General features: G+C 39.9%; 1 protein-coding gene across 6 annotated transcripts in view; it reads right to left on the reverse strand.

Annotated features, from left to right (window-relative positions):
* The window catches only part of DEUP1 (deuterosome assembly protein 1), a 147,966-nt gene that overhangs the window by 105,094 nt on the left and 19,568 nt on the right, over window positions 1–23,304 (reverse strand). For 3 of the 6 annotated variants that reach the window (XM_059882984.1, XM_059882982.1, XM_059882983.1), the window contains exons 1-3: window positions 21,295–21,376; window positions 7,101–7,272; window positions 4,724–4,819 (exon numbers count right to left, since the gene is read on the reverse strand). In XM_059882984.1, coding sequence (XP_059738967.1) covers window positions 4,724–4,819; window positions 7,101–7,272; window positions 21,295–21,347 — 321 coding nt within the window. In that variant the 5' untranslated portion in view covers window positions 21,348–21,376. Of the gene's footprint in view, window positions 1–4,723; window positions 4,820–7,100; window positions 7,273–21,294; window positions 21,377–23,304 lie in introns of those variants that run through there. The other 3 variants (XM_015461099.3, XM_015461097.3, NM_001206892.2) reach the window with 1 other exon arrangement.

Genomic DNA, 23,304 nt, shown 5'->3' on the forward strand with positions numbered 1-23,304 from the left:
GTCCATCCACCCTGTCCCCAGAGTTCACTCAGACTCACGTCCATTGATTCAGTGATGCCATCCAGCCATCTCATCCTCTGTCGTCCCCTTCTCTTCCTGCCCCCAATCCCTCCCAGCATCAGAGTCTTTTCCAATGAGTCAACTCTTTGCATGAGGTGGCCAAAGTACTGGAGTTTCAGCTTTAGCATCATTCCTTCTAAAGAAATCCCAGGGCTGATCTCCTTCAGAATGGACTGGTTGGATCTCCTTGCAGTCCAAGGGACTCTCAAGAGTCTTCTCCAACACCACAGTTCAAAGGCATCAATTCTTTGGTGCTCAGCCTTCTTCACAGTCCAACTCTCACATCCATACATAACCTCTGGAAAAACTATAGCCTTGACTAGACGAACCTTTGTTGGCAAAGTAACGTCTCTGTTTTGAATATGCTCTCTAGGTTAGTCATAACTTTCCTTCCAAGGAGTAAGCGTCTTTTAATTTCATGGCTACAATCACCTTCTGCAGTGATTTTGGAGCCCCCAAAAATAAAGTCTGCCACTGTTTCCCCATCTGTTTCCCATGAAGTGATGGGACCAGATGCCATGATCTTCGTTTTCTGAATGTTGAGCTTTAACCCAAATTTTTCACTCTCCACTTTCACTTTCATCAAGAGGCTTTTGAGTTCCTCTTCACTTTCTGCCATAAGGGTGGTGTCATCTGCATATCTGAGGTTATTGATATTTCTCCCGGCAATCTTGATTCCAGCTTGCGTTTCTTGCAGCCCAGTGTTTCTCATGATGTACTCTGCATATAAGTTAAACAAGCAGGGTGACAGTATACAGCCTTGACGTACTTCTTTTCCTATTTGGAACCAGTCTGTTGTTCCATGTCCAGTTCTAACTGTTGCTTCCTGACCTGCATACAAATTTCTCAAGAGGCAGATCAGGTCGTCTGGTATTCCCATCTCTTTCAGAATTTTCCAAAACCTGTGGGACACTGTAAAAGCAGTGCTAAGGGGAAAGTTCATAGCAATACAGGCACACCTCAAGAAACAAGAAAAAAGTCAAATAAATAACCTAACTCTACACCTAAAGCAAGTAGAAAAGGAAGAAATGAAGAACCCCAGGGTTAGTAGAAGGAAAGAAATATTAAAAATTAGGGCAGAAATAAATGCAAAAGAAACAAAAGAGACTATAGCAAAAATCAACAAAGCCAAAAGCTGGTTCTTTGAAAGGATAAATAAAATTGACAAACCATTAGCCAGATTCATCAAGAAACAAAGGGAGAAAAGTCAAATCAATAAAATTAGAAATGAAAATGGAGAGATCACAACAGACAACACAGAAATACAAAGGATCATAAGAGACTACTATCAGCAATTATATGCCAATAAAATGGACAATGTGGAAGAAATGGACAAATTCTTAGAAAAGTACAACTTTCCAAAACTGAACCAGGAAGAAATAGAAAATCTTAACAGACCCGTCACAAGCATGGAAATTGAAACTGTAATCAGAAATCTTCCAGCAAACAAAAGCCCAGGTCCAGATGGCTTCACAGCTGAATTCTACCAAAAATTTAGAGAAGAGCTAATGCCTATCCTACTCAAACTCTTCCAGAAAATTGCAGAGGAGGGTAAACTTCCAAACTCATTCTATGAGGCCACCATCACCCTAATACCAAAACCTGACAAAGATCCCACACAAAAAGAAAACTACATGCCAATATCACTGATGAACATAGATGCAAAAATCCTTAACAAAATTCTAGAAAGCAGAATCCAACAACACATTAAAAGATCATACACCATGACCAAGTGGGCTTTACCTCAGGGATGCAAGGATTCTTCAGTATCTGCAAATCAATCAACGTAATACACCACATTAACAAATTGAAAAATAAAAGCCACATGACTATCTCAACGGATGCAGAGAAAGCCTTTGACAAAATTCAACACCCATTTATGATAAAAACTCTCCAGAAAGCAGGAATAGAAGGAACATACCTCAACATAATAAAAGCTATATGTGACAAACCCTCAGCAAACATTATCTTCAATGGTGAAAAATTGAAAGCATTTCCCCTAAAGTCAGGAATAAGACAAGGGTGCCCACTCTCACCACTACTATTCAATATAGTTTTGGAAGTTTTGGCCACAGCAATCAGAGCAGAAAAAGAAATAAAAGGAATCCAAATTGGAAAAGAAGAAGTAAAACTCTCACTGTTTGCAGATGACATGATCCTCTACATAGAAAACCCTAAAGACTCCACTAGAAAATTACTAGAGCTAATCAATGAATATAGTAAAGTTGCAGGATATAAAATGAACACACAGAAATCCCTTGCATTCCTATACACTAATAATGAGAAAATAGAAAGAGAAATTAAGGAAACAATTCCATTCACCATTGCAATGAAAAGAGTAAAATACTTAGGAATATATCTACCTAAAAAAACTAAAGATCTATATACAGAAAATTATAAAACACTGGTGAAAGAAATCAGAGAGGACACTAATAGATGGAGAAGTATACCATGTTCATAGGTCGGAAGAATCAATATAGTGAAAATGAGTATACTACCCAAAGCAATCTATAGATTAAACGCAATCCCTATCAGGCTACCAACGGTATTTTTCACAACAGCTAGAACAAATAATTTCACAATTTGTATGGAAATACAGAAAACCTCGAATAGCCAAAGCGATCTTGAAAAAGAAGAATGGAACTGGAGGAATCAATCTGCCTGACTTCAGGCTCTACTACAAAGCCACAGTCATCAGGACAGTATGATACTGGCACAAGACAGAAATATAGACCAATGGAACAAAATAGAAAGCCCAGAGATAAATCCATACACCTATGGACACCTTATCTTTGACAAAGGAGGCAAGCATATACAATGAAGAAAAGACAAGCTCTTTAACAAGTGGTGCTGGGAAAACTGGTCAAGCACTTGTAAAAGAATGAAACTAGAACACTTTCTAACACCATACACAAAAATAAACTCTAAATGGATTAAAGATTTAAACGTAAGACCAGAAACTATAAAACTCCTAGAGGAGAACATAGGCAAAACACTCTCCGACATACATCACAGCAGGATCCTCCAGAATATTGGAAATAAAAGCAAAAATAAACAAATGGGACCTAATTAAAATTAAAAGCTTCTGCATAACAAAGGAAACTATAAGCAAGGTGAAAAGACAGCCTTCAGAATGGGAGAAAATAATAGCAAATGAAGCAACTGACAAACAACTAATATCAAAAATATACAAGCAACTCCTACAGCTCAATTCCAGAAAAATAAATGACCCAATCAAAAAGTGGGCCAAAGAACTAAATAGACATTTCTCCAAAGAAGACATACAGATGGCTAACAAACACATGAAAAGGTACTCAACATCACTCATTATCAGAGAAATGCAAATCAAAACCACAATGAGGTACCATTTCACGCCAGTCAGATGGCTGCGATCCAAAAGTCTACAAGCAATAAATGCTGGAGAGGGTGTGGAGAAAAGGGAACCCTCTTACACTGTTGGCGGGAATGCAAACTAGTACAGCCACTATGGAGAACAGTGTGGAGATTCCTTAAAAAACTGGAAATAGAACTGCCTTATGACCCAGCAATCCCACTGCTGGACATACACACCAAGGAAAACAGAATTGAAAGAGACACGTGTACCCCAATGTTCATTGCAGCACTGTTTATAATAGCCAGGACATGGAAGCAACCTAGGTGTCCATCAGCAGATGAATGGATAAGAAAGCTGTGGTACATATACACAATGGAGTATTACACAGCCATTAAAAAGAATACATTTGAATCAGTTCTAATGAGGTGGATGAAACTGGAGCCTATTATACAGAGTGAAGTAAGCCAGAAAGAAAAACACCAATACAGTATACTAACGCATATATATGGAATTTAGAAAGATGGTAACCATAACCCTGTATGAGAGACAGCAAAAGAGACACAGATGTATAGAACAGTCTTTTGGACTCTGTGGGAGAGGGAGAGGGTGGGATGATTTGGGAGAATGGCATTGAAACATGTATAATATTATATAAGAAACGAATTGCCAGTCCAGGTTCAATGCAGGATACAGGATGCTTGGGGCTGGTACACTGGGATGACCCAGAGGTATGGTACAGGGAGGGAGATGGGAGGGGGGTTCAGGATGGGGAACACGTGTACACCCATGGCGGATTCATGTTGATATATGGCAAAACCAATACAATATTGTAAAGTAATTAGCCTCCAATTAAAATAAATTAAAAAAAAAAAGAAAATTAAACAAAAGCATCAATTCTTCAGCGCTCAGCTTTCTTCACAGACCAACTCTCACATCCATACATGACCACTGGAAAAACCATAGCCTTAACTAGACGGACCTTTGTTGGCAAAGTAATATCTCTGCTTTTGAATATGCTATCTAGGTTGGTCATAACTTTCCTTCCAAGGAGTAAGTGTCTTTTAATTTCATGGTTGCAGTCACCATCTGCGGTGATTTTGGAGCCCAAAAAAATAAAGTCTGACACTGTTTCCACTGTTTCCCCATCTATTTGCCATGAAGTGATGGGACCAGATGCCATGATCTTCGTTTTCTGAATGTTGAGCTTTAAGCCAACTTTTTCACTCTCCTCTTTCACTTTCATCCAGAGGTCTTTAGCAAAATTAACAACACTTTATAGGTCAAAACACATATCAAAACATGATACTAAATTGTAATAAGTTTCCTTACTTGAGCTTTCAGGGTTTGTAGTTGTCCTTCGTAATTCTGAGTCATTGCTAAGTTACATTTTTCCAAACTGTCCAACTTCTGTCTAAGTAAACCCACCTGCATTAAGAATAAAAAATTTTAATTTTTCTAAATCTTGCCTGGCAAAATCTTAGAATAGTCATTAATAATTAAATTCACAAAAACCAGATGTTGCTAGGGCTATTCCACTGGGTACACATTAGCACAGTATGGTATAGATCTTGAGTCTTCTTACTGCACATTAAAGCAAGATTCAAAATCTACTTCACATTGTCTTTTTGGGAGCATTATGTTATCACTCTTGCAGCAGAACTCCTGCCAACACATTTCAGCCTTTATTTCAGGCTCTGCTGCCTTCAACGGGAGCTCTGTTGTAGTGGTGTTATGGAATAATTGTTACCTTTTTTTTTTTTAAATTAAAAACTAACAAAGTGAAAAGAAAAATAGGACTTCCCTGGTGGTGCGGTGGGTAAGAATCCACCAGACAATGCAGGGAACATGAGTTCAACTCCTGGTCTGGAAAAATTCCATGTGCTGCAGAGCAACTAAACCCCTGCACCACAACTACCGAGCCCACGCTCGAGACCCCGGGCTCTGCAACTGCAGAGCCTCATGCTGCAGTTACTGAAGCCTGTGCGCCTAGGGGCTGTGCCCTGCAACAGGAGCAGACACTGCAATGAGCAACTGCAGAGCCTCATGCTGCAGTTACTGAAGCCTGTGCGCCTAGGGGCTATGCCATGCAACAGGAGCAGACACCGCAATGAGCAACTGCAGAGCCTCATGCTGCAGTTACTGAAGCCTGTGCGCCTAGGGGCTGTGCGATGCAACAGGAGCAGACACTGCAATGAGCAACTGCAGAGCCTCATGCTGCAGTTACTGAAGCCCGTGGGCCTAGGGGCTGTGCCCTGCAACAGGAGCAGACACTGCAATGAGCAACTGCAGAGCCTCATGCTGCAGTTACTGAAGCCCGTGGGCCTAGGGGCTGTGCCCTGCAACAGGAGCAGACACCGCAATGAGCAACTGCAGAGCCTCATGCTGCAGTTACTGAAGCCCATGGGCCCAGGGGCTGTGCCCTGCAACAGGAGCAGACACCACAATGAGGAGCTGGTGCAGTCAAGAGTAGCCCCGGCTCGCCACAGCTAGAAAAAGCACCGGAGCAGCCAAAAAGACCCAGCAGAGTAAAAAACATAAAAAGAAAAAATGTCTAAGAGGAGTTCATAGGGATTTGGCTCACAGAATTTGTCTGCTTAAACAGCACGTGAGGCTTCTTTGCACATCTGGGTTGTGACAGGACCAAAAGTCAGAAAGTAGTCCCTTGCATGTGCAATCTCATGACCCGCCTCTACTGATAACCACGTTAACTGGGCCAAACAATAACATAGTCAACCAAGACAAAAAGTTAAGTTCTACTGAGTCCAGCAGAGGTAGAAAAACAGCTGCGGAACAAGTTGACTGCTGACGTTTTAGTTATTAGCATATGATGAGTAAACCTGCCTTACGCCTGGTCCCAAAGAAAATTCAGACATGAAAGTCCACGTTAGGTGAAGCGTATGACTTTGCTGAACTCCGCAGCAGGCCCGAGAGCACTCAGACATCCCTCTAGCTTCACTAGCTTGGCTGCAAGCAGGCTCCCCGGGCCCAGGACACTCCTCCTAAGCGGTGCACGTGCTCAGTCACTCAGTCAGGTCTGACTCTTTGCAACTCTATGGAGTGTATGTAGCCCACCAGGCTCCTCTGTCCATGGGATTCTCCAGGCAAGAATACTGGAGTGGGTTGCCATTTTCTATTCCAGGAGATCCCCCCAACCCAGGGATCAAACCTGCGTCTCTTGTGTCTCGTGCATTGGCAGGCAGGTTCTGTATCACTGAGCCATGTGGGCACCCAGGCATACATATACCCCCCTCACCGAACTCTCTTCTCTCTTGATCTACAATCAAGGCTTTATCTTTCACTTCTTTTAGGAAAGACTTTTCTAGCAGATGAGAAAAGGCAAATGCTCCTGAACTCTGCCTGCTCCAAAGGCACAGCTCTGATGGCTACTTTGTTTCTGTAGCAACAAAAGCAATGACATCCTTGCTTGAAAACAGTATTCACATACATGTCAAATGTTTACTTTCCTAGATGGCATCTACTGGACTCTGTCTGTCTGCATCGGCAAATTTCTATAGGTTTAGGCTCTGCTTGCCACTTATTTGATAGAACACATACATTTAGCACATTGTGACAGAATTTCAGGGCATTTCAAGCTATTGCTGATGCCTATACAAAGTATGTGTAATGAAAAATGCATTCTGACGGAACTAGCACTATTTGTAACAGTCTGAGGAATGAACAATTTATTAACACAGCTACACAGTACCTCTTGACCTTTCTGTTCCAGACACGTCTGTGCATTTGCCAACTCTTGATCCCGAAGATCTAATCGTGTCTCCAGAGCCCGCATCTTCCTTTCCCAATCCAATTTTTTGTTGTTTACCATGATGTCAATTTGCTCCATTAATTCCTGAAGCTCTGCCTCACAAGGAGAAGCTCTGGCAATTGTAGAAAAGTGAAATATATTTTAAAAGACTGAAATGTGAGAACAAGAAAACTTATGATTTTGCTTTAAATATCTTGATCATTATTTTCTCAAAATTTTCAATTATTTAAATAGGAAGAATTCTGAAAATTAGAGGTTAACATTTTAAATTAAAACTAAAAGCTAATTTCAGAGCTAACAGAGTATATACTTTTCACTGGCATTTTAAGAAGTACAGCTGTGCCATAATTTAATGCAATATATTGATAAAGTTAATATATTGATAGTTATAATCTGCATTTCTCTTCCTATGTACCGCTGGATTACATCAGAAATAAGGCCACAGTAAATAAAGTTAATTTGAAGAATTGATGCTTTTAAACTGTGGTGTTGGAAAAGACCTTTGTGAGTCCCTTGGACTGCAAGGAGATCCAACCAGTCCATCCTAAAGGAGACCAGTCCTGGGTGTTCACTGGAAGGACTGATGCTGAGGCTGAAACTCCAATACTTTGGCCACCTCATGTGAAGAGTTGACTCATTGGAAAAGACCCTGATGTTGGGAGGGATTGGGGCCAGGAGGAGAAGGGGACGACAGAGGATGAGATGGCTGTATGGCATCACCGACTCGATGCACATGAATTTGGGTGAACTCCGGGAGTTGGTGATAGACAGGGAGGCCTGGCGTGCTGAGATTCATGGGGTCGCAAAGAGTCAGACACGACTGAGCTACTGAACTGAACTGAACTGAAAAATAATAAATTTTAGAGTGGGCTAATTCGAGGAGAATTCTAACAAATAATCCCAGGGAATTCGCTCATGGTCCAGTGGTTAAGAATCCATCTTGCAATGCAGGGGATGAGAGTTCGATCCCTGGTCTGGGAACTAAGATCTCACATACAGCAGGGCTACTAAAGCCCATGAATCACAACTACTGAGACCTCATGCTGCAACTAAGACCTAATGCAGCCAAAAACAAATAAATACATAAATATTTAGAAAATAATTCCATCCTCTTACATGTACCTCTTACATATGCCTATGTGGTTATCATAACCTAAGGAGGTTTGATGGCAGGTAACTGGGGCTTCACAAGGCCTGCCAGGGGCAGAGGAACAGACCCAGGCGAGGCAGGACCAGGTTCACAGGCACCTGGGCTACACTGCTGCTCCTTCAGGACAGAAGCTTGATGCCATCTGGCCGGTGATGTCTGCTGGAAGAAAGCTGACTGGGCAGATGTGGGCAGGGTAATGTAAGATTTTAGACAGTGCAGATATTATTAGTCAGAAACGTAGGAATAGTTGGTCCTAGGAAGGTCTACGGTGTTTGAAACAGGACCCTTGCTGCGAACTAGCATTACTGAGGCTGAGAGTTGCTGAGGTTGTGAGTGCTCCCGGGGCAGGGAGAAGTGCAGCACTCCCCAAGGACCTGGTGTCAGTTCACTCATTCAGTCCAGATAAGCAGGTGGACATCGAGGTCTCAGGCTTCAGCTTAAGGCATGCACAAACGTCCAGGTTAGAGAAGCAAGTTGCTTCAGTATCCATCTGTTCAGTGGTGATGGGGCTTCTGACGTATCTGTGTAGCTGGGAGGAAGGCAGGAGAGGCAAGTATAAAATGACACCATTTCCTCCATCTAGTTTCACTGAATGAGAATTTTAGGGCTAATTAAGGATCATTTAGCATTTTAAAAAACTGAAGCCCAGACCCATCGAGGTCACACACTGATTAATGGAACAGCCAGAACTAGATCCTAGACAGCTGCTTCTAAATTAAGTGCCTTCCTGTATCCACAGCAAAAGACAGGGTGTTTTTTCTTCTTCCTCTCTCTGTTTAGTTATGGTTTTGTTTGTAATGTAACATGCAAAGTTGAAAATTTTCATTTTCTCTATTAAAGTGCTGAGGACAGTGGTGATAAGGAACACTGATAGCAGAGTTGGTGGACTTTTTTGTTACTATTGCAGTTACTGCAGGGTCTACATTAACAACATCTTCATGTTTTGAATAAGAACTTCCTTGAAAAATGTAGTACAAATGAGCTCTGTTGCGATAAGGTTTGAAACGGGTACATGAACTCAAAGGACTCAGAACTTCCGGAATCCCTTTCTAAAATACCCAGAGTCAACCTGAACAAGGGATGTACCTTTGACTGGCTTATTCAACAGCCTTCATACCAGTTGTGACACCAGAGCGGTTTGAAGTACAAAAATGCATCCTGAGTCTTCCAGTATTCCTGGGCTAGGGCCCAAAGGCTCTCAGTTTTTACTTAAAACCTAAAGCCAGTCTGAGGAGAGGAATTACTAATTTCTCTATGAATAATGTGACTGGATTTTAATTGGAATCCTGATGTGGGGAAAAACAACAGAACAAAAAGAATGGTTTTCACACCATTTTCTTTTTCGTAACAGCACGTGTCCCCTTTACTGTAAACACAATTGGTTTATTTTTTCCGCTGGTGTAAACTCTGAAGGGAAGGGCTCTGTCAGTCTTGCTCATCACCACCTCACCAAGGCTGGGCACAGCGCCGCAGTACATGGCAGGCGCTCAGCGAATCTCTGAGTCAACAAACAAGTGTTCTCCATTACTATCTCCCGGGCATCTAGGAGGGAGCCATGCCTGTGGGAGTAAAACACAGGCCTAAAGAAGAAAGTGGCATTGCTATGAGCCACTCAACCAATACTGTGAAATAAATGAATGAAGGGTTTATTTCCTGGGTATGACTATGCTATACAAAAGTAAGAATATTAGACTTCAGGGTGGGAGGACTTTTACAAGCCATCTAGTTCAACTACCCACTCGGTGTTTGCACACCTTGCACAGATTGGAGAGAATCGTCTATCACACCCCCACTGATCAGATTCAGCAAGTCTAGGACAGACACCAGGTTCTGCATTGGTAACAAAGGCATCAAGTACGTGCCGTTCGGTGTTGGTTAGCCACTAAGTCGTGTCCGACTCTGGCGACCCCATGGACTGTAGCCCATCAGGCTCCTCTGTCCATGGGATTTCCCAGGCAAGAATACTGGAGTGGGTTGCCATTTCCTTCTTTAGGGGATCTTCCCCACCCAGAGATCAGACCCCTGTCACCCTCATTGCAGGACGTCTCCAGCATTGCAGGCAGATTTGTTAACATTAAGCCACCAGGGAAGCCCCCTCAGTATCAATATTTGCTCCTAAATCTAGTGAACTTTAAAATAAAAGACAAAGGACTAGTTTAGCCTCCTTCATTGTCTGGACACTAACATTTATATTTTCATTTCTTTCTTTAGCTAAATGCTAACACTATGCTAATTACTCTGCTGTACTTCCTCTCATGAATCCTCACAATATCCCATAAAGCAGATCTTATTCCAACTTTATAAAAGTTGACTGAGGAGCTGAATGAGAAAAAAGTCATTTCTCTAAGGCTTTCAGCACTGGAGACTGGGTGGACTGTGTCTAATACACTGCGTAAGGCAGGTAAACCCTGCCCTAACTATTGGGCTTATCCGTGGGAGCGATTCACAAGTGCAGGGTTCTGAGGAAGGCTAGAGGTCTAAAGGCATTAAGCCAGAAAGGGAGGGGCACACTGAAACTCGTAGGGTAACATACCAGTCTGAGGATCCTAGAGTTAAAACAATCAGGACATCATTACTTGGAGATGGACAGCAAAATAGAAAGCTGATGATATAAACGGAGGAAGTAGGGGCAAGTGTGTCAGGGAGGAACGGCAGGGGGATGGATGTGGAGAGAGAAACAGGAGCTGGGGTAAGACTCATGGACATGCCTGCCACTCCAAAGTCCTTTAACAGTGGCTGAAGGGATGGTTCTTAAAAGGCAGAACTTAATCAGACAGATAGCTATGGTGACATATGATTTGTTATTAACCCAGGATAATTTTAAAAGTGAAAGGGTAACTATTAATTATTATTTCAGGACAACAGATACAAACAGTGACAGTTCTAGGCAAACTGAAATGTAGGGCCAGTCCATCCATCAACAATTGGGAAAACAGAAGTGGATATCAGGTTGTTTATTTAAAAAAAGAGTGAGCTTAGTTCAGGACATGAGAGATATCTGACAGAAATGGATCTTTAGCTTGGGAAAGAGAAGAGGGGATTTGGCTTAAAAGACAAATATAGAAGTCACCATGGAGAAAGGAGAGAGGGGAAAGGAAGCACGGAGAAGGAATAAAGAGGAGACTGCTTCATGCACCGTGGATAAGCCTAAGAAAATGAGTTTCGAAAAAACTGATGAGCAATCTTATCAGATTTTAACCTTTCCAAAATGTTTCAATAAAACTCATTTTTAAACTGTATTAACATATTATTTGTCTTAGGTATATTACTATTATTTAGCTGTACTAAATATATAATGGCACAATATATTCAAAGTAGTAAAGGAAAAATTTTTCAATAAAGAAAACCAACTGGCAGAGTTATCATTGAGAAAAGATACAGAGTTTTCCAGAAAAGCTAAAGGAATTCATCACCACTAAACTGACCTGACAAGAAATGTTAAAGGAAATTCTCTAAGCTGAAAAGAAAGGGCACTGATCACTAACAAGTACACGTTTGAAATAATAAATCTCGCTGGAAAGGTAAATATATAGTAAAGGTAGTGGGTTAATCACTTATAAAGCTAGCATGAAGATTTAAAAACACAAACCACAAAAATATGATTTCAATAATTAAGGGATGCTGCTGCTACTGCTGCTAAGTCGCCTCAGTCGTATCCGACTCTGTGCGACCCCATAGACAGCAGCCCACCAGGCTCCCCCATCCCTGGGATTCTCCAGGCAAGAACACTGGAGTGGGTTGCCATTTCCTTCTCCAATGCATGAAAGTAAAAAGTGAAAGTGAGGGAGGAGCCAAGATGGCGGAGGAGTAGGACGGGGAGAACACTTTCTCCCCCACAAATTCATCAAAAGAGCATTTAAACGTCGAGTAAATTCCACAAAACAACTTCTGAATGCCGGCAGAGGACATCAGGCACCCAGAAAAGCAATCCAACTCTTCGAAAGGAGGTAGGAAAAAATATAAAAGACAAAAAAAGAGACAAAAGAGGGAGGGACGGAGTTCGGTCCCGGGAAGGGAGTCTTAAAAAGAGAGAGGTTTCCAAACACCAGGAAACCTTCTCACTGCCGAATCTGTGCCGAGCTTTGGAAGCACAGAGGGCAACATATCAGGAAGAAAAAAAAAATAAACAATTAAAACTCGAAGATTGCGAGTCCTAGGGTAACTCCCCCAGCGGAGAAGCAGCGCAGACGCCTGCACGCGCCATTAGCAAGCGGGGGCTGGGCAGGGAGGCGCGGCGTGGGCTGCATCGCTTAGAGTAAGAATCTGGACTGAATACCCTGAGCACTATCTGAGCGAAATAATTTGGGCTAGCAAACCAGACTGTGGGATATCTACCACGCGAAAAGCCAGCCCCAACCTAAGACACCGCCAGGCCCGCGCACGGAACAAAGAATTGAACAGAGATAGCCGGCTGCAGACCTTCCCCCTCCGGTGACAGGCAGCCAGAGCCGGAAGGGGGCAATCGCAGCCCCAGAGAGACATTATCTATAAAACTGTAAGCAGGCTTCTTTGCTAACTAAAACTTTTTGGGGGTCTGGACGGTTAACATCTGCCTGAGAAGGTGCGCTGGTTTTACACCCAGATAACCGAGTGGCGGGGAGGCGATAAGTCGCAGCATTGGCGCTCGCCAAACACCTCATCACTTGAGCTGCTCAGACCTGGGAAGAGCACAAAACTCAGGCCCAACTGAGTCTGCGCCTCTGAGGACTACCCGAGTGCCTGAACCTGAGCGGCTTGGACCTGGGAGGTGCATGCAACCCAGGGCCAGCCTCGGATTGTTCCCGGCGGAACAACCTAGAGCCCGAGCAGTGTGGGCAGGGAGGCTACACGCCGCGGTGAGCGGGGGCAGACCCAGTGTGGCTGAAGCACTGCGAGCGCACGCCAGTGTTATTTGTTTGCAGCATCCCTCCCTCCCTCCCCACAGCGCGACTGAACAAAGAGAAGAAATACAACTCCACCCACCAGAACACCGACACAAGCTTCCCTAACCAGGAAACCTTGACAAGCCACCTCTACATACCCACACACAGCGAGGAAACGCCACAATAAAGAGAACTCCACAAACTGCCAGAATACAGAAAGGACACCCCAAACTCAGCAATTTAAACAAGATGAAGAGACAGAGGAATAGCCAGCAGATAAAGGAACAGGATAAATGCCCACCAAACCAAACAAAAGAGGAAGAGATAGGGAATCTACCTGATAAAGAATTCCGAATAATGATAGTGAAATTGATCCAAAATCTTGAAATTAAAATGGAATCACAGATAAATAGCTTGGAGACAAGGACTGAGAAGATGCAAGAAAGGTTTAACAAGGACGTAGAAGAAATAAAAAAGAGTCAATATATAATGGATAATGCAATAAATGAAATTAAAAACACTCTGGAGGCAACAAATAGTAGAATAACAGAGGCAGAAGATAGGATTAGTGAATTAGAAGATAGAATGGTAGAAATAAATGAATCAGAGAGAATAAAAGAAAAACGAATTAAAAGAAATGAGGACAATTTCAGAGACCTCCAGGACAATATTAAACGCTACAACATTCGAATCATAGGGGTTCCAGAAGAAGAAGACAAAAAGAAAGACCATGAGAAAATACTTGAGGAGATAATAGTTGAAAACTTCCCTAAACTGGGGAAGGAAATAATCACCCAAGTCCAAGAAACCCAGAGAGTCCCAAACAGGATAAACCCAAGGAGAAACACCCCAAGACACATATTAATCAAATTAACAAAGATCAAACACAAAGAACAAATATTAAAAGCAGCAAGGGAAAAACAACAAATAACACACAAGGGAATTCCCATAAGGATAACAGCTGATCTTTCAATAGAAACTCTTCAAGCCAGGAGGGAATGACAAGACATACTTAAAATGATGAAAGAAAATAACCTACAGCCCAGATTATTGTACCCAGCAAGGATTTCATTCAAGTATGAAGGAGAAATCAAAAGCTTCTCAGACAAGCAAAAGCTGAGAGAATTCTGCACCACCAAACCAGCTCTCCAACAAATACTAAAGGATATTCTCTAGACAGGAAACACAAAAATGGTGTATAAATTCGAACCCCAAAAAATAAAGTAAATGGCAACGGGATCATACTTATCAGTAATTACCTTAAACGTAAATGGGTTGATTGCCCCAACCAAAAGACAAAGACTGGCTGAATGGATACAAAAACAAGACCCCTACATATGTTGTTTACAGGAGACCCACCTCAAAACAGGGGACACATACAGACTGAAAGTGAAGGGCTAGAAAAAGATTTTTCATGCAAATAGGGACCAAAAGAAAGCAGGTAGCAATACTCATATCAGATAAAACAGACTTTAAAACAAAGGCTCTGAAAAGAGACAAAGAAGGTCACTACATAATGATCAAAGGATCAATCCAAGAAGAAGATATAACAATTATAAATATATATGCACCCAACACAGGAGCACCGCAGTATGTAAGACAAATGCTAACAAGTATGAAAGGAGAAATTAACAATAACACAATAATAGTGGGAGACTTTAATACCCCACTCACACCTATGGATAGATCAACTAAACAGAAAATTAACAAGGAAACACAAACTTTAAACGATACAATAGACCAGTTAGACCTAATTGATATCTATAGGACATTTCATCCCAAAACAATGAATTTCACCTTTTTCTCAAGCGCACATGGAACCTTCTCCAGGATAGATCACATCCTGGGCCATAAAGCTAGCCTTGGTAAATTCAAAAAAATAGAAATCATTCCAAGCATCTTTTCTGACCACAATGCAGTAAGATTAGATCTCAATTACAGGAGAAAAACTATTAAAAATTCCAACATATGGAGGATGAACAACACCCTGCTGAATAACCAACAAATCACAGAAGAAATCAAAAAAGAAATCAAAATTTGCATAGAAACGAATGAAAATGAAAACACAACAACCCAAAACCTGTGGGACACAGTAAAAGCAGTCCTAAGGGGAAAGTTCATAGCAATACAGGCACACCTCAAGAAACAAGAAAAAAGTCAAATAAATAACCTAACTCTACACCTAAAGCAAGTAGAAAAGGAAGAAATGAAGAACCCCAGGGTTAGTAGAAGGAAAGAAATCTTAAAAATTAGAGCAGAAATAAATGCAAAAGAAACAAAAGAGACCATAGCAAAAATCAACAAAGCCAAAAGCTGGTTCTTTGAAAGGATAAATAAAATTGATAAACCATTAGCCAGACTCATCAAGAAACAAAGGGAGAAAAATCAAATCAATAAAATTAGAAACGAAAATGGAGAGATCACAACAGACAACACAGAAATACAAAGGATCATAAGAGACTATTATCAACAATTATATGCCAATAAAATGGACAACGAGGAAGAAATGGACAAATTCTTAGAAAAGTACAACTTTCCAAAACTCGACCAGGAAGAAATAGAAAACCTTAACAGACCCGTCACAAGCATGGAAATTGAAACTGTAATCAAAAATCTTCCAGCAAACAAAAGCCCAGGTCCAGACGGCTTCACAGCTGAATTCTACCAAAAATTTAGAGAAGAGCTAACACCTATCCTGCTCAAACTCTTCCAGAAAATTGCAGAGGGAGGTAAACTTCCAAACTCATTCTATGAGGCCACCATCACCCTAATACCAAAACCTGACAAAGATCCCACAAAAAAAGAAAACTACAGGCCAATATCACTGATGAACATAGATGCAAAAATCCTAAACAAAATTCTAGCAATCAGAATCCAACAACACATTAAAAAGATCATACACCATGACCAAGTGGGCTTTATCCCAGGGATGCAAGGATTCTTCAATATCCGCAAATCAATCAATGTAATACACCACATTAACAAATTGAAAAACAAAAACCATATGATTATCTCAATAGATGCAGAGAAAGCCTTTGACAAAATTCAACACCCATTTATGATAAAAACTCTCCAGAAAGCAGGAATAGAAGGAACATACCTCAACATAATAAAAGCTATCTATGACAAACCCACAGCAAACATTATCCTCAATGGTGAAAAATTGAAAGCATTTCCTCTAAAGTCAGGAACAAGACAAGGGTGCCCACTTTCACCATTACTATTCAACATAGTTTTGGAAGTTTTGGCCACAGCAATCAGAGCAGAAAAAGAAATAAAAGGAATCCAAATTGGAAAAGAAGAAGTAAAACTCTCACTATTTGCAGATGACATGATCCTCTACATAGAAAACCCTAAAGACTCCACCAGAAAATTACTAGAACTAATCAATGATTATAGTAAAGTTGCAGGATATAAAATCAACACACAGAAATCCCTTGTATTCCTATACACTAATAATGAGAAAACAGAAAGAGAAATTAAGGAAACAATTCCATTCACCATTGCAACGAAAAGAATAAAATACTTAGGAATATATCTACCTAAAGAAACTAAAGACCTATATACAGAAAGTTATAAAACACTGGTGAAAGAAATCAAAGAGGACACTAATAGATGGAGAAATATACCATGTTCATGGATTGGAAGAATCAATATTGTGAAAATGAGTATACTACCCAAAGCAATTTATAGATTCAATGCAATCCCTATCAAGCTACCAACAGTATTCTTCACAGAGCTAGAACAAATAATTTCACAATTTGTATGGAAATACAAAAAACCTCGAATAGCCAAAGCAATCTTGAGAAAGAAAAATGGAACTGGAGGAATCAACCTACCTGACTGCAGGCTCTACTACAATGCCACAGTTATCAAGACAGTATGGTACTGGCACAAAGACAGAAATATAGATCCATGGAACAAAATAGAAAGCCCAGAGATAAATCCACGCACATATGGACACCTTATCTTTGACAAAGGAGGCAAGAATATACAATGGATTAAAGACAATCTCTTTAACAAGTGGTGCTGGGAAATCTGGTCAACCACTTGTAAAAGAATGAAACTAGAACACTTTCTAACACCATATACAAAAATAAACTCAAAATGGATTAAAGATCTCAACGTAAGACCAGAAACTATAAAACTCCTAGAGGAGAACATAGGCAAAACACTCTCTGACATACATCACAGCAGGATCCTCTATGACCCACCTCCCAGAATATTGGAAATAAAAGCAAAAATAAACAAATGGGACCTAATTAAAATTAAAAGCTTCTGCACATCAAAGGAAACTATTAGCAAGGTGAAAAGACAGCCTTCAGAATGGGAGAAAATAATAGCAAATGAAGCAACCAACAAACAACTAATCTCAAAAATATACAAGCAACTCCTACAGCTCAACTCTAGAAAAATAAATGACCCAATCAAAAAATGGGCCAAAGATCTAAATAGACATTTCTCCAAAGAAGACATACAGATGGCTAACATGAAAAGATGCTCAACATCACTCATTATCAGAGAAATGCAAATCAAAACCACTATGAGATACCATTTCACACCAGTCAGAATGGCTGCGATCCAAAAGTCTACAAATAATAAATGCTGGAGAGGGTGTGGAGAAAAGGGAACCCTCTTACACTGTTGGTGGGAATGCAAACTAGTACAGCCACTATGGAGAACAGTGTGGAGATTCCTTAAAAAACTGGAAATAGAACTGCCTTATGATCCAGCAATCCCACTGCTGGGCATACACACTGAGGAAACCAGAAGGGAAAGAGACACTTGTACCCCAATGTTCAGCGCAGCACTGTTTATAATAGCCAGGACATGGAAACAACCTAGATGTCCATCAGCAGATGAATGGATAAGAAAGCAGTGGTACATATACACAATGGAGTATTACTCAGCCATTAAAAAGAATACATTTGAATCAGTTCTAATGAGGTGGATGAAACTGGAGCCTATTATACAGAGTGAAGTAAGCCAGAAGGACAAACACCAATACAGTATACTAAGGCATATATATGGAATTTAGAAAGATGGTAACGATAACCCTGTATACGAGACAGCAAAAGAGACACTGATGTATAGAACAGGCTTATGGACTCTGTGGGAGAGGGAGAGGGTGGGAAGATTTGGGAGAATGGCATTGAAACATGTGAAATGTCATGTATGAAACGAGATGCCAGTCCAGGTTCAATGCACGATGCTGGATGCTTGGGGCTGGTGCACTGGGACGACCCAGAGGGATGGTATGGGGAGGGAGGAGGGAGGAGGGTTCAGGATGGGGAACACATGTATAATTTTTTTTAATTAAAATAGAATAAAAAAAAAAAAAAAGAAAGTGAAAGTGAAGTCGCTCAGTCATGTCGGAATCCTAGCGACCCCATGGACGGCAGCCTACCAGGCTCCTCCGTCCATGGATTTTCCAGGCAAGAGTACTGGAGTGGGGTGCCATTGCCTTCTCCTAATTAAGGGATAGACAAGATGAAAAAATGTAAACTGTGACATCAAAAACATGAAATGCAGCAGAGGGAAGAGTATGAAGGTTAAGCTTTACAGTGGTATCAAACTTAAGTTATTTACAACTTTATATCAATTGTTATAGATATAAATTGTTAATATGCAAACCTCATGATAACCACAAAGCAAAAAAACTCCAGTAAATATATAAAAGGTAAAGAAATATAAGCATACTGGCAAACCTAGATAGCATATTCAAAAGCAGAGACATCACTTTGCCAACAAAGGTCCTTCTAGTAAAGGTTCTGGTTTTTCCAGTGGTCATGTATGGATGCGAGAGTTGGACTGTGAAGAAAGCTGAGTGCCAAAGAATTGATGCTTTTGAACTGTGGTGTTGGAGAAGACTCTTGAGAGTCCCTTGGACTGCAAGGAGATCCAACCAGTCCATTCTGAAGGAGATCAGCCCTGGGATTTCTTTGGAAGGAATGATGCTAAAGCTGAAACTCCAGTACTCTGGCCACCTCATGCGAAGAGTTGACTCATTGGAAAAGACTCTGATGCTGGGAGGGATTGGGGGCAGGAGGAGAAGGGGACGACAGAGGATGAGATGGCTGGATGGCATCACTGAGTCAATGGACGTGAGTCTGAGTGAACTCCGGGAGTTGGTGATGGACAGGGAGGCCTGGCGGCTGCAGTTCATGGGGTTGCAAAGAGTCGGACAGGATTGAGCGACTGAACTGAACTGAACTGAAAGAAAGTCATCAACTCAAAAAAGGAAGAGAGCAAAAGAAGAAGAAAGGAACAGACAGGAAACACAAAAACAGCCAGAAAACTATTAACAAAATGACAGTACAGTACGTGCACAGCTATCAATAATCACTTTAAATGCAAATGGACTAAATTCTCTAATCCAAAGACACAGCGTGAAGAAAAAAAGACACAGAGTGAAGAAAAAAAGACACAGAGTGGATGAATAGATAAGAAAATAAGACCCATCTATATGCTGCCTACAAGAGACTCACTTTGGATGTAAGGACACATATAGACTGAAAGTGAAGGGATGGAAAAAGAGATCTCGTGCAAATGGAAACTACAAAAAAAAAAGTTGGAATAGCTATATTTTTATCAGACAAAATAGACTTTAAAACAAAGATTGTAACAAGAGACAAAGAAGGGCATTATACAATGATAAAGAAGTCGATCCAACAAGAAGATGTAATGTTTGCAAATATTTACACAGCCCACAGAGGAGCATCTAACTAAAGCAAATATCAACAGACCTAAAGGGGAAATTGACAGCAATACAACAACAGCAGGAGACTATAATACTCTACATTTACATCAATGGATACACAGGACAGATAATCAACTAAAACACATCAGCCTTTAACAACATTTGAGATCACAAATATTTATAAAACACTCGATCCAAAAGCAACAGAAATGCATTCTTCTCAATATTTCCCAAGCTATATTATATGTTAGGCCACAGAACAAGCTTACTACATTTAAAGAGGCTGAAATCACATCAAGCAGCTTTTCTGACCACAATGGTATGAAACTCGAAATTTATTACACAAGGAAAACCGGAAAATTCACAAATATGTGGACATTATACAAGATGCTACTGGACAGCCAAAGGTTCAAAGAAGACATAAAAAGAGAAACAAAAAAAATACCTTGAGACAAACGAAAATGGATATGTAACACACCAAACTTTATGGGATGCAGCAAAAGTAGTTCTAAGAGGGAAGTTTACCATGATAGATACTTAGCTTCAAGAAACAAAAAGGCTCAAATAAATAATCTAACTTTACACCTCACGGAAATAGAGGAAAAAAAAAAAACTAGAAGAAATAGAATAAAAAGATTTGAGCAGAAATAAGTAAAATAAGGGTTAAAAGAGAGTAAGTAAATAAGATCAATGAAACTAAGAGCTGGTTCTTTGAAAAGATAAATAAAATTGACAAACCTCTAGCTAGATTCACCGACAAAAAGGAGAGGGGACTCAAATAAAATCAGAAATGAAAGAGGAGCTATTACAACAGAAATTACAACAGATATTGTGAAGTGAAGTTAGTGAAAGGCGCTCAGTCATGTCTGCCTCTTTGTGATCCCATGGACTCTATAGTCTATGGAGTTCTCCAGGCCAGAATACTGGAGTGGGTAGCATTTCCCTTCTCCAGGGGATCTTCCCAACTTAGAGATCGAACTCAGCTCTCCCACATTGCAGCCAGATTCTTTCCCAGCTGAGCCACAAGGGAAGCCCAACAACACATATTACACAGAAACAAACAGATCATGAGACTACTATGAACAATTATAAATTAGCAAATTGGACAACCTAGAAGAAATAGATAAATTCCTAGAGACATACAATCTACCAAGACTGAATCATAATGAAATAAAAAAGCTAAACAGACTGACTGCTAATAAGGAGATTGGATCAGTAATTCAAAACCTCCCAACAAACAAGAGTCTGGAACCAGATTGCTTCACTGGTGACGTTTACCAAACAGTCAAAAATACCATCATTCTCAAACTCTTAAAAAAAAAAAAAAAAAAAAAAGGATGGAACTCTTCCAAACTCATTTATGAAGCCAGCATTACTCTGATACTGAAACCAGGTAAGAATGCCACAAGAAAAGAAAATTACCTGGTGAACACAGATGCAAAAATCCTCAACAAAACATTAAATTCAACAGGCATACACTGTGATCAAGTGAGATGCAAGGATGGTTCAACAGCCACATACCAGTCATTGTGACATGTCACAGAGACAAAATAAAGGGAAAAAATCATGTGATCATCTCAATACACAGATGCAGAAAAAGCATTTGACAAAATTCAACATCCATTTATGACAAAATCCCTCAACAAAGTGGGTATAGAGGGAACGTACTTCAACATAGTAAAGGCCACATATGATAAGCCTACATCATACTCAATGGTGAAAACCCGAAATCTTTTCCTCTAAGACCAGGAATAAGGATACCTATTCTTGCCAATTTCATTAAATATAGTATTGGAAGTCCTAGCCAGAGCAATTAGGCAAGAAAGAGAAATAAAAGGCATCCAAATTGGAAAGGAAGAAGTAAAACTATTAATATACCCAGATGACATAATATGTATATGTGTGTGTATATATTATATATATATAAAACCCTAAAGACTACATCAAAAACTAACAATTGGTAAAGTTGCAGGATACAACATCAATACACAAGAACTTGCTTATTTAAATAAACTAATAATGAAATATTAGAAAGAGAAGTTAAGTAAACAATTCCATTTATGATTACATCAAAAAGAATACCTAGCAATAAATTTATCAAGGAGGTGGAAGATCTGTATATTTTAAACTATAAAACATTAAAGAAATTGAAAACAATACAAAGAAATGGACAGATATCCCATGCTCACAAATTGGAAGGATGAATATTGTTAAAATGTCCATACCACCCAAATCAATCTACAGATGCAATGCAATCCCTATCAAAATCCCTATACCAATGGGATTTTTCACATAAATAGGACAAATAATCTTAAAATTTATATAGAACCATAAGAGACCCCTTAAATAGCTTAAAAATCAGTCTTGAGAAAGAATAAAGTTGAAGGCATCACACTCTCAAATTTCAAACTATGTTATAAGCTATAATAATTTAAACAGTATGATATTCACAGAAAAGCAGACACACAGATCAATGGAACAAAATAGAGAGCCCAGAAATAAATCCACATATATACGGTCAAATAATGGGGAAAGAACAGTCTTTTCAATAAATGGTGTTGGGAAAATTGGACAGCCACATGCAAAAGATTGAAACTGGACCAACATTGTAACACCATGCACAAAAATTAACTTAAAATGAATTAAAGACTTGGGTGTAACACCTGAAACCATAAAATTCCTAAAAGAAAACATAGGTGGTAAAGCTCCTTGACATATGCCTTGATGGTGATTTTTGGAATCTCACACCAAATGCAAAAATAAACAAGTGGGACTACAATGAACTAAAAAGTTTCTGTATAGCAAAGGAAATCATCAACAAAAGAAAAAGGGAGGAAATATTTGCAAATACCCAAAATAAATCAAGAACTCATACAACTTAATACACAAAAAGTGATTAAAAAATGAGAAGATCTGAATAGACACTTTTCCAAAAAAGACATACAGATGCCCAAAGACACATGAAAAGATGCTCTACCTCATTAATCATTAAACATAATGAAATTAAAAACATAATGAGATAATCACCTCATGTGCTAGAATTGCTAATTTCAAAAAGACTAGAAATAAAAAGTATTGACAAGGAAAGGATATGGAAAAAAGAACCCTTGTACACTGCTGGTGGAAATGTAAATTGGTACAGTTTCTATGGAATACAGTATGATGTTTCCTCAAAAAATTAAAAGTAGAACTATCATACAATCTAGCAATTCTATTTCTGGGCATTTATCTGAGGAAAATAAAAATACTAACTTGAAAAGATACACACATCCTCATTTATGAAAACATTATTTACAATAGCCGAGTTATGGAAAAACCTAAATGTCCATTGGTGGATATACAGATAAAGAAAATGAGGTATACATGTATGTATGTTCACATACATACACACAATGGAATATTACTCAGTTACAAAAAAGAATGATATCCTGC

This window comes from Bos taurus, chromosome 29 (genome assembly GCF_002263795.3).
Source record: "Bos taurus isolate L1 Dominette 01449 registration number 42190680 breed Hereford chromosome 29, ARS-UCD2.0, whole genome shotgun sequence".
Taxonomy (NCBI): domain Eukaryota; kingdom Metazoa; phylum Chordata; class Mammalia; order Artiodactyla; family Bovidae; genus Bos; species Bos taurus.